This window comes from Salvelinus namaycush, chromosome 4, assembly GCF_016432855.1.
Source record: "Salvelinus namaycush isolate Seneca chromosome 4, SaNama_1.0, whole genome shotgun sequence".
NCBI classification, from domain to species: Eukaryota; Metazoa; Chordata; class Actinopteri; order Salmoniformes; family Salmonidae; genus Salvelinus; species Salvelinus namaycush.
In genome coordinates, this window is record NC_052310.1 from 26,218,282 (window position 1) to 26,233,676 (window position 15,395).

The 15,395-nt window shown below is 41.3% G+C and overlaps 1 protein-coding gene across 1 annotated transcript; it reads left to right on the top strand.

The window, feature by feature from the left end:
• The first annotated feature begins 4,045 nt into the window (after nt 1-4,045).
• patl2 (PAT1 homolog 2) lies at nt 4,046-14,227 on the top strand. Its single transcript, XM_038990742.1, has 9 exons — nt 4,046-4,150; nt 4,424-4,541; nt 4,677-4,774; nt 4,872-4,925; nt 9,471-9,610; nt 13,077-13,233; nt 13,483-13,629; nt 13,756-13,853; nt 14,010-14,227. Exons 1-9 carry the CDS (start codon nt 4,061-4,063, stop codon nt 14,152-14,154), a joined length of 1,047 nt encoding a protein of 348 aa, XP_038846670.1. The 5' UTR covers nt 4,046-4,060; the 3' UTR covers nt 14,155-14,227.
• The last annotated feature ends 1,168 nt before the right edge of the window (nt 14,228-15,395 follow it).

Sequence of the window (15,395 nt, forward strand, 5' to 3'; positions counted from 1 at the left end):
AGCGTCCAAAGGGGAGACTCTCACGAACACAGTGCTCTATGCCCCCCACAAGTGTCACGGGACACCTCTGAAAGTTGCCCATACAAATGAATGGAAGTATGGAGCTAGTTTTGTGCCATCAAATGGGTTAAATATGTGGCCAAATAAACTAATATTTCACGAGCTTTCTTATATCTCCTAGATATAGGATAGGCTCTTCAAAACCTTACCCCACCCCCCACCAGTTTAAACTTTGAGGCTAGGAACTGTGACAGCAAATGCCAAGAATACAACTAAATAGAATAATTTACGTCATAACTTAACCCATCTAAATGTTTTACAATGGCCCTCTAGATATGGATACAGAAGTGGGGGACACGGAAGAGGAGCCCACCAACCCTCTGTTCCAATTTGGAGAGAAGCCACCTGCCCCACCTGTCTTGCCATCCCTCTCCCCCAGCTCCCCCTCCTTCTCTCCCAGGACCCTGCCACAACTCCGGGTCCAGGGCCCACCGGGCCGACGAGGAAGGGGACAGAGGGGAGGTCAGACCATGGCGCAGATGTTTGAAGACCCAGCTGTGGTGAGGACTGTGGAGGGGCGACCAAGTTTGCAGGTGATTACTACTCTTGAGAGGTCAGTTGTATCCAGTAGGAAGAAAATGTTTTGAAACTGGATGTAGTACCTGAATTTGACCAATAAAACATGTTTTCTATTGCAAAACATGTCCTCATTCAACCATTCTACGGTCTCTAGTTTACACATTACCATTTGTTTTTTTCTCAGAGCTTGGACAGCGCTATAGTGGACGTTGGGAGCGTCTCCTACTGGGATGATCTAGATCCAGATGCTGTGAGTTATTTGTCACAACCCCATTCTGATGAAAAAAATATATTTACTGTCATTTTACCTACTCTGCTCTTCTTTTCTCTCACAGTGGATGTTATCATCTTATGAGAGAACCAGACACGCCTCTGGATCAGTATTGCAGGTAGTGGGCGTTATATGTGGAAGACTACCAACACAGGATAATACCACTTTTTCGAAGAAATCTGATACTGAAAATTAAGGGGATTATGCCACGTTTAGTAGCATTAGACCCTAATGGTTAGTTTGGCACATTTGGGTGTTCTCTTTCGCCAGGACCCGGCCATTGTGTGTGTGATGGACAGTCATGCCCCTGGCAGAGGACCGAACTACCTGGACTCTCACTACCCGTTCTCCAACTCAAGTGGGAGGAGAGGGGGCTTAAGAGGGTCATACTCAAATAGACCATTTGGGCAAAGATGCCCATCTCAGGTAATTGACTGGTGGAGTAGTTGTCTGAAGACTAGGGCACAAGGGAGAGATGGCCAAAGATGGTCTATTGTTGGGTAGTTGACCTGAATCTTTGGTAAATATTAGTTGAATGACTATGGAACACACTGCCCAGTCTACGGCCGATGGCAAATTTACATGTATTTGTTTAACTTCCCTTGCAGATTAACACCATGTTGCCCAGCTCTCCCATCATCTCCCGAGGAACTTTCACCACACAACAGCCATATAACCAGGTTCCTGCCTTCCCATCAATAGTTCCCCTGTTGTGTACATTTAGAAGTGATCTGCTCACAAGTTGTATGAATTTGTTAATGTATCTGCATGTAGGGAAATGTAATTCTCTAGTTCTGTTGGTGTGAGTTGTAATGGAGACGTTCTGTTCACTCAGGCGGGGGGCTTCCTCTCGCCCTCACCACGTCCCTGCCCCTCCACCCCTCAACCTCTGACCCCGAAAATGATGCAGCTTCGCTTTGGTGCAAACTCCCCAAGACCCTCTCCCTTCTACAGCCCCTCGTCAAATCGTGTGCAGCGATTCAGGTCTGTGTCGTAATTAGATTTTGTTCCGTACCTTTGAGTGAAGAACCTACAAGGACAAGCGTTGGGGACACCTGCTCTGGTTCTTTTGTCTCTGACCACAATCTGATGAGAGAATGTATCTCACTATTCTATCAAATGGCTTATAATTGTACTGCGTATTCTTAAAGATGAATAGGGTTTGACCTATAATCACATATGTCTCTCCCCAACAGGTTCCCTGGTCCAGTGACACAGCTTCACCCCCAACACAGACGACTGTTGAGTCAAAGGCAACAGAGATCCCAAAGGTTTGGCACGTGCTTCTACTTATTTTAAATTGACTTATATTTGATATTATTACCCTATGTCTAAAATGTGGTTGCTTGACCAGTCCTAGAGTGAGTTATGTCCAGAGATCAAAGAAACTCTTATCATATTCAACATGGTTGCGCTTAATATTTCTGCCAATGTGTTGCTTCTTGGACGCATTAGTTTAAACACTAACCTATTTCCCAGACCCTATTCCTGGAATAAAGCGCTTTCAATGGAAATTCTCTATTGTACTAGCTTTTTAGGACAGGATATGCTTGAGCCCTATTCGGAAGGTGTTCATTTTACTGGGGGAGGTCAGGTAATTATGTGCATGAGCATAAAACGCCACATTTTAATTTCAATCCCGTGCAAATCTGCCATGTCAGTCATTTTTACATGGCAGAATAGAAACAAGTCCAGCCAGAATAACCTACTGTTTTTCGTTGAACTCAAGTCCTCTGGCAATACTAGGCCTGTGCGCATCAACATCCCTGTGTTTTGAGGCATTTGAGTTTGACAGGTGCTGCTAGCAGTTTGAGCAAGAACATAAGAACTGATTTGATAAATTGATTCTTAAAACAAAGTGCTGCGCATATATTTCATATGAATGGCATGCATTATCAACTTGCACAGTGAATACTTTTGTTTATACGTATTGTGCCAATGTATTGAAATTTAACATCGCCAAATGCGTCAGTTTAGTAAGGCCTAAATGTGCAATAAATAGGCATGGGCACAATACTTTTTTAAGGAAACCCTGGCTGTTGATGTAGGCAATGGATCGCAAAGCAGGGCATCCCTGACTCACCACTGAAACATTTTGGAAATAGCTATTTCTCTTTCATCCTTAAATGTGTCTCGTGTGCTTCTGAGCAGTGAATTTGCACATCAGCAGGATGGAGGGCTTTTTTATTATGAGGGACTACCATGGATCGCTAAAATGGCCCTAATGATTATGATCACAAAATGTAAATATTATGGACACCTTTACATTTGACAGCCAAGCACAAGTCTAGACACAGCTAGAATAAGAACCTCCAGGCTTCCGTCTTGATTAAAAATTACAGGGGGAAGTTTGGAAAAACAAGTCCTGTGTGAATCATCCTCTGGAATAACGCGCATGCTGGAGTAACAATTACGTAACCACTGTTCTCTAGTAATACTAGTCCTGTCCAAATCGGGCTTTAGTCTGTGTCAGGGTGACGGTCAATTCGGAACTTAATTAAATTCCATGCATGAATTGAAATTCGAATTGGACACACCCCACAGGAAGCAGAATTTAATTAGAATGATGTAGAATTTAATTAAACTGAGACATGATTCATGAAATCTCATTCCTTTGACAATTATTTTACCAAAAGCATCTGTCTCTTATTAATGCAAAGAATACAGATAGCACTTCAAATATATTAGCTTGATTGCAACTCGGATGTCACAGTATTTGTTTGTATTTTTGTCATGACATTAGGTTTGATGCATTCTGGGAATAGTTTTCCCCTTCATATTTAACATGTAAGTGAATTATTATTTATCATTATAGCGATATTAGAATATTTCCAGTCTACTGTAATGAGAACTTTAGGAGAATGTCTATAAATAAAATGTATTACATAGTATTGGTCACCAAATGTCAAAATACAAATGTTTTTAGTGATGTATTGAATAAATTAGCCTGTTTGAATTTCTTTGAATTAAATTCTACCTCCTTTAATTCCAATTCTGCTTCCTGTGTGGTAAATTGAATCAGAATTAGAGCAATTTGCTACTTTAATTCATAATTGGCCTAAACCCTGCTCGGTCTCCCATAAACCTGCCCCAAAGGAATTTTGAGGTACTCTACTTAATATAAAAGCTTTGCTTTGATAATTGAAGCTTATAATGACTTGTTGATCTCCCTCTAGAAAACCAGACAGCTGGGACCCCTACTGTAACCTCATGTCGGCTAAAGAGAAAGAGTGGATCATTAGACTACAGATGATTCAGCTCCAGAGCGAGAATCCCCACCTGGACGACTACTACTACCAGGTACTGTAGGTTAGCTGGCACTTCTCACTCCTCTCATTCTTTGTTGTCTTTAACCTTCAATCCTCTGAGGTATGATTTTAGTTCCCCACATTCCTCCAATGGCATTTTAGTTCCACATTCTCCTCCAATAACTTGGTACCCAATTCTCTACTAAAACCCCCACAGCTATCTTTCTGCATGTTCTTTCTTTTATACCATAACCACAGTTTACTTTTGGAATGATTTCCAGAAAGGGCTGTTGCATGATGGCTCTCCTCTCACATTGTGCTGTAGGAGTACTATCGGCGAATGGAGGCCAAGCTGGCAGAGGAGGAGTTGGGCATGCGAGGCAAGAGGGAGCCGCCCAAACTCACCACCCCCTACGTCACCAAGATGGACTCTTACACCCCAGGTTTCTCAAAATACCCCACATGTACTGGTCCTTAACTGTGCATGGTGCTGAAGTGTATTTTGGAAGTGGTCATTGTTTGTATGCGGCTGAATGTTTGCATTTTCATTAACCCGAGTGATGCTGTTGATCTTTCAGTGGTGCACATCGAGGGTTCCCTAGGCCAGGTCGCCGTGTCGACGTGTTTCTCTCCTCGACGAGCGATCAATGCAGTTGCAGCCCACTGTCCACACGAGGTGAGAACATGCTTTGGGCACTTTTTGAAACCCTTTTTGAAGAATGTACAACAGTTAAACTGCAAGTGTATGTTCTCTGAATGGTCTCTTCCCGCAGGAACTAAAAGACATCAGGCAACAGCGATTAGACGTCCTAAAGAAAATAGAAAAGGTAAAGTACAGAAAATGGCATGTTGAAGGAGTGTTCCACTTTATTTTCATCCCAAAAATGTATGTATACACTACCGTTCAAAAGTTTGCGGTCCATTTTAAAATAACCTGAAATACATCAAATACAGTGTAGACATTAATATTGTAACTGACTATTATTGCTGGAAAAGGCAGTTTTTTAAAATGGAATATCTACATAGGCGTACAAAGGCCCATTATCAGCAACCATCACTCCTGTGTTCCAATGGCACGTTGTTAGCTAATCCAAGTTTATAATTTTAATTTTAAATGATCATTAGAATACCCTTTTGCAATTATGTTAGCACAGCTGAAAACTGTTGTTCTGATTAAAGAAGCAATAAAACTGTCCGCCTTCAGTCTAGTTGAGTATCTGGAGCATCAGCATTTGTGGGTTCGATTAGACTCAAAATGACCAGAAACAAATAACTTTCTTCTGAAACTCGTCAGTCTATTCTTGTTCTGAGAATTGAAGGCTATTCCATGCGAGAAATTGCCAAGAAACTGAAGATCTTGTACAATGCTGTGTACTACTCCCTTCACAGAACTGCGCAAACTGGCTCTTCCCAGAATAGAAAGAGTGGGAGGCCCCGGTGCACAACTGAGCAAGAGGACAAGTACATTAGCTTGTCTAGTTTGAGAAACAAACGCCTCACAAGTCCTCAACTGGCAGCTTCATTAAATAGTACATGCAAAACACCAGTCTCAACGTCAACTGTGAAGAGTTGACTCTGGGATGCTGGCCTTCAGCCTCTTCACTGTTGATGTTGAGACTGGTGTTTTGCGGGTACTATTTAATGAAGCTGCCAGTTGAGGACTTGAGGCATCTGTTTCTCAATCCAGGTAGTCACTCCCGGTTTAAGTAAAATTTATTCCGTTGGTGCCTAATGAACATCACCCAAGACAAGCGTCATTATGATTCCACTATTTATAAGGTAACTCCTATATGTGTCGTTAACACCATACCTGCTATAGTTCCTGAGTATTATCACTATCATCAAACTTAATTTGGTAATGGAAATAAGTCAAGTAGATTAGGATAAATTTCACTCTCATTCACCAATCGTTCATACATTGGCAGTGTACATTTATATTAACTTACAGTATACTTATCCTATAATTCCAGTATTAACTTATAAGGATTATAATTTCAGATCAGTTTCTCAATGCATTCTTAATCTAAATTACTATAAATTTAGCAGTGTAGACCTCTACAATTAACCTGATACCCCAAATTTATAGACTTTTTCATTTTTGGGCACAGTTGAACCACCCCCCCCCCCTTCCCCCTTCAGGCACTGATTGTCCTGGCGTCTTCATTGTCTTCTTCAGATAGCTTTACAGTTCAAAGTGGATGGCCCATGATAATGTGCCACCTGTTGTCTTGTCCATTCATCAACCAGTATACCAGCAACATCTCAGGAGTGTGACAGGATTCCACGTGGGGAGAGAAGACATGAGAGAAGAAACTGTTGATAGCTTAGATTGGATGCTGTAAACGGTTGCTGGCTCGGACTCGGGTCTCGGTAGAAGCGGTGCGGACAGGGCCATATTGAACGCCTTTGTCGCTTTTCTTCAGCCAGTTACACAGGGTTTTGCGGTTCACGCACTGTTCTCGTGGTCAAATGATCCCTTCCATGCATTAAGACACCAACTGTGACCTCGAGAGGAAAGATCAGAATAACAGTTCAGTTCATTTCCGATTCAGGAAATCCAGACAAGCATGGACTTTAAATGATTACTTTTACCAATTATTCTTAATACCAATGTCTAAACATATGTCAAAGAGAATTACACATTCTATTGAAACAATTTTTTTCATATTGGCTTATCCTCCCCATCACATTGTTAATTTCATCGCAGAGCCACAGGATCAGGAAGTTGGACCTCGAACCCATCGGGAGAAATCCCAACAATCCAGCAGTCCTAATCTGGTAAAATTTGTATAAAAACAGAATAAGCAACACGACAATACACTCCTTACATTTCACACAAGGTGTGTGAACTTCAATCCAAAACTTGTACCTCCCCATTTGACACATGACTCCCAATGTGAATAATGTATAAAAAAATATGGGGGAAAATCGACTACTGGTCAAAATAGAACAATAAACACTACCCTCAATAATTCCATAAAAAAAAATATATATATACAGTATATATATACACAGTTGCAGTCGGAAGTTTACATCCACTTAGGTTGGAGTCATTAACTCGTTTTTCAACCACTCAACAAATTTCTTGTTAACAAACTATAGTTTTGGCAAGTCGGTTAGGACATCTACTTTGTACATGACACAAGTAATTTTTTCTCCTGTCAGAATGAAGGAACATTTTTATTTTCGTGTCAATTGGCAACCCATCCCTTATGGGATTAATTGACACATAAACAAACAGTATGCGTTCGCTGCATTGCGCATCACATAAAGAGTGGGAAAAAATAAATACAAAATTATACATGATAGTAAATAAGGTTATCTAAACAATAATTACATCCCTGGAGCAGTAAAATAATATACATATATAAACTCAGCAAAATAATGTCCTCTCGCTGTCAACTGCATTTATTTTCACCAAACTTAACGTGTAAATATTTGGATGAACATAACGAGATTCAACAACTGAGACATAAACTGAGCAAGTTCCACAGACATGTGACTAACAGAAATGGAATAATGTGTCCCTGAACAAAATCAAAAGTAACAGTCAGTATCTGGTGTGGCCACCAGCTGCATTAAGTACTGCAATGCATCTCCTCATGGACTGCACCAGATTTGCCAGTTCTTGCTGTGAGATGTTACCCCACTCTTCCACCAAGGCACCTGCAAGTTCCCGGACATTTCTGGTGGGAATGGCCTTAGCCCTCACCCTCTGACCCCAGCAGGTCCCAGACGTGCTCAATAGATTTGAGATCCGGGCTCTTCGCTGGCCATGGCAGAACACTGACATTCATGTCTTGCAGGAAATCACATACAGGACGAGCAGTATGGCTGCTGGCATTGTCATGCTGGAGGGTCATGTCAGGATGAGCCTGCAGGAAGGGTACCACATGAGGGAGGAGGATGTCTTCCCTGTAATGCACAGCGTTGAGATTGCCTGCAATGACCAGCTCAGTCCGATGATGCTGTGACACCGCCCCAGACCATGATGGACCCTCCACCTCCAAATCGATCATGCTCCAGAGTACAGGCCTCGGTGTAACGCACATTCCTTCGACGATAAATGCAATTCCAACCATCACCCCTGGTGAGACAAAACCGCGACTCGTCTGTGAAGAGCACTTTCTTGCCAGTCCTGTCTGGTCCAGTGACGGTGGGTTTGTGCCCATAGGCGAAGTTGTTGCCGCTGATGTCAAACAGTACGGATGTTGCAATTTATTGCCCTGTCCACATCTTCAGTCGTCATGCCTCCTTGTAGCATGCCTAAGGCAGGTTCACAAAGATGAGCAGGGACCCTGGGCACCTTTTGGTGTTTTTCAGTTGAAAGGTCTCTTTAGTGTCCTAAGTTTTCATAACTGTGACCTTAATTGCCTACCGTCTGTGAGCTGTCAGTGTCTTAATGACCGTTCCACAGGTGCATGTTAATTGTTTATGGTTCATTGAACAAGCATGGGAAACAGTGTAAACCCTTTACAATGAAGATCTGTGAAGTTATTTGGATTTTTACAAATTACCTGAAAAAGGGATGTTTCTTTTTTTCTGAGTTTACATACACTATGTGTATATATATATATATTATATACACATACATACAGAAAAAAAGAAATAGTAGTCACTTGAACCCAGTCTGACAGAAGATTAATATGGTAGACAAGCCTATACACACCATTAACCACGTAGAAGCTACAATTGTTTCACTATTATAGGTAGCCCTTTTTTCTTTTATTCCAGGCTTTATCTAAATATTCCGCAAACGGAAATAAACAATGGACAAAAACCATTTCAGTTTCTCCTCATCACTCAGCCACATAATGCCAGGGTATATCTGGTGTGGTTTCTGGAATAAGAGCAAGCGTATATCATGGTAGAAAGAGCAATGGAGGATTAAATTAGTTTCGTTCTCTATTTCTTCTAAGTCATAATTACATTCCATTTCACCACAATACCGACCTGTTTCAATACGCAATATCCCTGATCTTACCTGTGCACGTAGTGATCTCTTTTTAGGTAGGTTATACGTAATATATATCTCACACACGAATTCACCCTTAATCAAACAAAAGGTTCTAAATTTATTTGTGCTAAATCTGAGGCCCACTTTCAGTTCAGAGTGAAGAACCCTCTATTCTGTTGCATAAAACAACCATTTGATGCAATTACAGTATTATAACATAATTGTGCAATTTTCTCCATAATTTCTATAACACCCTTTAACATGAAGGTTAAAAAAAAGTGAACCACTCATTAAATTTCAATATGCCATTTTGTAGGATATGGTGGTTCCCAAAGTGTATCATTTTGAAATGGGGGGGGGGGGTGACTGTATATTTGTGGGATATTACCCCCACCCCCCACACTGTCTCCTGTAGTTGTTCATGGTGCTGCTGGAGGTAGAAGAGCAGCAGAGGATGAAGGCACAGGTGCTGGGGGAGGGTGAGGAGAAAGGGCTGATGGAGAAAACTGAGATAAAAGTGGAGTACATCTATTCCCAGCTACAGCATCCCGACCTGTGAGTCCTGCTCTCTGCCGGTTGTATCAAGTCACCTTGAGCTAAAGTTCCTTCAAAGTATTCATACCTCTTGACTTATTCCACATTTTGTTACAGCCTGAATTATGGATTAAATAGAATTCTCACCCATCTACACACAATACCCCATAATGACAAAGTGAACAAAACGTGTATTTAGAAATGTTTTCAGCATTTTAATTTTCAATAAATCTAATTTACAAAAGTATTCACACCCCTGGGTGAGGACTTTGTAGAATCACCTTTGGAACAGTACAGATTTGAGTCGTCTTGGGTATGTGTCTTTCAGCTTTGCACATCTGGATTTGGTTATTTTATCATTCTTCCTTGAACAGCAGTCTTCCCGCAGATTTTCAATGGGATTCAAGTCTGGGCTTTGGCTGTGCCACTCAAGGACTATCATGTTCTTGTTCTAAAGCCAATCCAGCATTGATTTGGCTGTATGCTTGGGGTCATTGTGCTGTTGGACTGTAAATCTTCACCCTAGACTGTCATTTGCACTGAAGCAGGTTCTCATCAAGGATTTGGTTCCATTCATTGTTCCTACTATCCTTACCAGGCTCTGTCCCTGCTGCTGAAAAGCATCCCCATAGCATGATGCTGCCGCCACCATGCTTCATGGTAGGGATGGTGTTAGATGGGCGATGAGCTGTGCCTGATTTTCTCCAGACATGGCGCTTTGCAGTCAGGCCAAAGAGTTCATTTTGTCTCATCAGACCAGAGTCGTTTGACTTATGATCTGTCTTTCACGTGCCTTTTGTGAACTCCAGGTGTATTGTCATGTGCCTTTTTTCTCAGGAGTGGCTTCAGTCTGGCCACTCTCCCATAAAGCCCAGATTGGTGAAGGGCTGTAAAGACTGCTGCCCTTCTGGCAGGTTTTCCCATCTCAGCCAAGGAACTCTGTTCTGTCATTGTGTTCTTGGTCACCTTCTTGACCAAGGTCCTTGCTCAGTTTGGTCAGACAGTCAGCTCTAGGCAGAGTCTGGGTAGTTCCACATTTGTTTTTCTATTTCCCTTTGCTGGAGACCACTGTGCTCTTGGAAACTTTCAACACAAGAAATTGTTTTATACCCTTCCCCAGATATACACTACAGGTCAAAAGTTTTAGAACACCTACTCATTCAAGGGTTTTTCTTTTCACTATTTTCTACATTGTAGAATAATAGTGAAGACATCAAAACTATGAAATAACACATATGGAATCGTATAGTAACCAAAGTGTTAAACAAATCAAAATATATTTGAGATTCTTCAAATAGCCACCCTTTGCCTTGATAGCTTTGTACACTCTTGGCATTCTCTCAACCAGCTTCACCAAGAATGCTTTTCCAACAATCTTGAAGGAGTTCCCACATGCTGTGCGCTTGTTGGCTGCTTTTCCTTCACTCTGCGGTCCGACTCATCCCAAACCATCTCAATTTGGTTGAGGTCGGATGATTGTGGAGGCCAAGTCATCTGATGCAGCACTCCACTTCTTGGTCAAATACCCCTTACACAGCCTGGAGGTGTGTTGGGTCATTGTCCTGTTGAAAAACGAAGGATAGTCCCACTATATGCAAACCAGATGGGATGGTGTATCGCTGCAGAATGCTGTGATAGCCATGCTGGTTAAGTGTGCCTTATTCTAAATAACAGTGTCACCAGCAAAGTACCCCCACACCATAACACCTCCATGCTTTACTGTGGGAAATACACATGCGGAGATCATCCGTTCACCCACACCGCGTCTCACAAAGACACGGCGGTTGGATCCAAAATCTAATTTGGACTCCAGATCAAAGGACAAATTTCCACAGGTCTAATGTCCATTGCTTGTGTTTCTTGGCCTGGGCAAGTCTTCTTATTGGTGTCCTTTTTAGAAGTGGTTTCTTTGCAGCAATTTGACTATGAAGGCCTGATTTCACGCAGTCTCCTCTGAACAGTTGATTTTGAGATGTCTGTTACTTGAACTCTGAAGCATTTATTTGGAATGCAAATTCTGAGCCTGGTAATTCTAATGAACTCTGCAGCAGAGGTAACTCTGGGTCTTCCATTCCTGTGGTGGTCCTCATGCATGAGAGCCAGTTTCATCATAGCGCTTGATAGTTTTTGCGACTGCACTTAAAGAAACTTTCAAAGTTCTTGAAGTTTTCTAGATTGACTGACCTTCATGCATTAAAGTAATGAACTGTTTCTCTTTGCTTATTTGAGCTGTTCTTCCCATAATATGGACTTAGCCCTATTTGGTAAAATACCATCTTCTGTATACCACTCCTACCTTCTCACAACACAAATGATTGGCTCAAACGCTTTAAGAAGGAAAGAAATTCCACAAATGAACTTAACAAGGCACACCTGTTAATTGAAATGCATTACAGGTGACTACCTCATGAAGCTGGTTGAGAGAATGCCAAGAGTGCACTTGCTGTCATCAAGGTAAAGGGTGGCTATTTTGAAGAATCTCAAATATAAAATATATTTTGATTTGTTTAAAGCTTTTTTTGGTTACTACATATGTGTTTCATAGTTTTGATGTCTTCTATTTTACAATGTCGAAAATAGTAAAAAATAAAAACCATTGAATGAGTAGGTGTTCAAAAGTTTTAGAACGGTAGTATATGCCTCGTCATAATTATGGTAATGTTTCTGATCTGTCAACTGTGACCTTATACACTGATTGTATAAAACATTTAGAACACCTGCTCTCTTTATGACCTAGACTGACCAGGTGAAAGCTACAGTATGATCCCTTATTGATGTCACTTGTTAAATCCACTTCAATCAGTGTAGATGAAGGGGAGGATACAAGTTGAAGGATATTTTAAGCCTTGAGACATGGCCCATTGAGGGTGAATGGGCAAGACAAAAGATTGTCCGTTCAGGTGTCTTTGAACGGGGAATGGTAGTAGGTGCCAGGTGGTTTGTGTCAAGAACTGCAACGCTGCTGGGTTTTAAACGCTCAACAGAGCACCTACTACCAAAAAAGCTTTAAACAAATCTAAATATATCTTATATTTGAGATTCTTCAAAATAGCCAGCATTGGAGTCAACATGAGCCAGCATCCTTGTAGACTCCATGCCCTGATGAATTTAGGCTGTTCTAATGGCATGGAGTCCAACTGTGGCCAATTGTTTGGACATGATTTAGAAACACCTGTCTATACACAGTGTACAAAACATTAAGAACACCTTATTAATATTGAGTTGCGCCCCACCTCCCCCTTCTGAAAACTTTTCCATTTTGAGGTGTTTTTTTTTCACACCCATCTGTTTTGACTTCATGCTGGAACACAACAAAATGTGGGATAAGTCCAGGGGTATGGACACTTTCTGAAGGCACTGGTCTACTTTAAACACCAAATTCAACAAGTAATCCCTGCATCCATTTAGAAATTCTTAACTTTCAGGTTTTCTCACATTATTCTTATATTATACAGTGATTCAGTACTTGTCATATATTTCACCCTAGAGAGGCAGGGGAAGAATTTCTGCCATGTCTCCTGGTGTCCAAAGGAAAGCAGCTACTGGCTCGACTCCTCCCCTTCCTGTCCCATGACGCTGCGTTGAAAGTCTTAAGCATGGTGACTTCTCACCTGCCTGTACTCATGAGCAGAGATGCAGATGAGGTCAGTTACACCAGAACATTACATTTTATTTTTTATGGCACCGTGTTACTTAGGGTTGTGGAATGTTTAAAGGTATATTGTGTAGAACAAACATGCCTCTGACTTGTAGAGTAAGGAATCAAGTCAGTTATTTTAGTTTTGCCTACTGAACATGGCACTGTTTATTTGTATGAAATGCTGCCTGCTTGACTGAAGAATAATCCATACTCTCACTTCCACACAACCGTGGCGTTCCACACATCCCTGCAGTCTCTTCCGGTTTTGTACCCATCTCTTCGAATTGTGATCGGAGGCATGACCTTCAGTCAGCTTATTGGGGTCCTTAAAGACTTTACGGCATCACTTCCCGACTCCAGCGGTGGCAGCATGTGCCTCTCTCTTGTCTGCCAAAGCAAGGTTTGTTACACTTTTCACTTTCTCACATTCAAAGAATAGCTACAATATTTGACTGTCCAATGTTTTACTATTGTGTGTTGCGCTGCCCTGTTGTCTTGTTTGTCATTCTCCCATTTTACCTTTCAGTTTGGGCTCTCCTTACTCTACGCCCTGCTGTCCCAAGGAGAGAGGCTACTGTCCTCTGACGTTCCTCTGGAGCCCAGCATTGGTGACTTTGAAACCTGGTACAACTGCCTTCATTCCTAGCAATGTCTTTGTCCACATGCAACACTGTCCCTAAGTTGTAAATAGACATACTCGTAGGCTACAGTAAAGCGTGTCTGTACATGGTCCTTGCCCCTTGTTGTTCGTATTGACCATTTTGTCATCTTTATCTCCAGGACAGACACAGTCTTCCTGGTGGCATCGCAGCTATCCCAGACTGCTCTGGTGGAGCCCCTTCTCCTACCCTCAAACCTTCTCACACTCTTCTGCCGCTACCTGGACAAGCGTACCATCCACCAGCTGAAGAGCAATATGGAGTGAGTGTCAGAATTGACAGCACATACTTTATTTTAAAGAGATGTTCTATGCATGCATTGCAAAAAAAAAAGTTCATTGTAACCAATCCCAAGGTGTATTCATTCAAAAACATTATCTCTTATCTAGATCTGCGACTGGATACCTGGCTCTTCCGTCGTAGTAGGCAAGGACATCTGAAGCAGAGACTGTTTTGGCTAATGTACAGAATGTAATGAGCACCAAAATGAAAACGAGTGGGCATGCATACCCTGAGGTATTCCCTCGGCATAGACGTACCACATTATGGCTGCGTTTACACAGACAGCCCAATTCTGACATTTTTTTCAATAATTGGTCTTGACTAATCAGATCAGCGCTGAAAAATATTTGATGTGAAAAGATCTGATTTGTCAAAAGACCAATTAGTGGAAAAAAATATCAGTTGGCCTGCCTGAGTAAATGCAGCCTATGCTACCCATGCATTGTTCTCCTTGTATGCAAAATGTGTTGTCTTAGAACACATGAATGCCATTCTTCTTATTCCTTCCTTTTTTTTCTTCCCTCATTTCCTCACTTTTTTTTGCACCATTCCGTTGTCTCGATCTGTTTCCTTTATCTGCTCCTTTTTATTTCCTACTTTCCTCCTCTTAGTCTCCAGTCCAGCGACTCAGATTTCCTCTAGTCACCAAAATTCTCTTAATTTTTAACCTCTATAATCCAGTCCCATAGTTTTAACTGCTACAGTACCATAGTACCACAATGTGGTGTAATGGACATAAGTTAGTCCTATGATGTAACACAACCAGTAGATGGGGCTGAGCGATTATGTCAGCTCTCACTCTCCAGCTAACCTGCCTAATATTCAAGTCAAAATGAAAATATCAATCGATGTGTAATATCATTTCGGGAAGAGTAAGCTGTCATTTATCATTTTCATGATTTAAACGGTCTTCTCCAAAGAAATTGGTGTCTGAATCATGGAGGATTGTGCAGTTGCACTTTGTTAGTACGTGTGTAGGTTACATTTTGTCATGGAAAAATCTGTTTTCGTAAAATCTAATTGACTTCAAAAAAATTATTTGGAAGTTTGGTTTCTTTCTAAAAGATAAATGTATATGGTTTTCCAAAATGTACCCTCTATGCATATGTGCCATATGCTTTCTTCAATATTTATTTGAATATTTAAGTTGTAACTTGATCAAATTTAATCAGTTTAGTTGGAAACAGAATAATCACTCTTGTATAGCACTTGCAACATAAGAAAT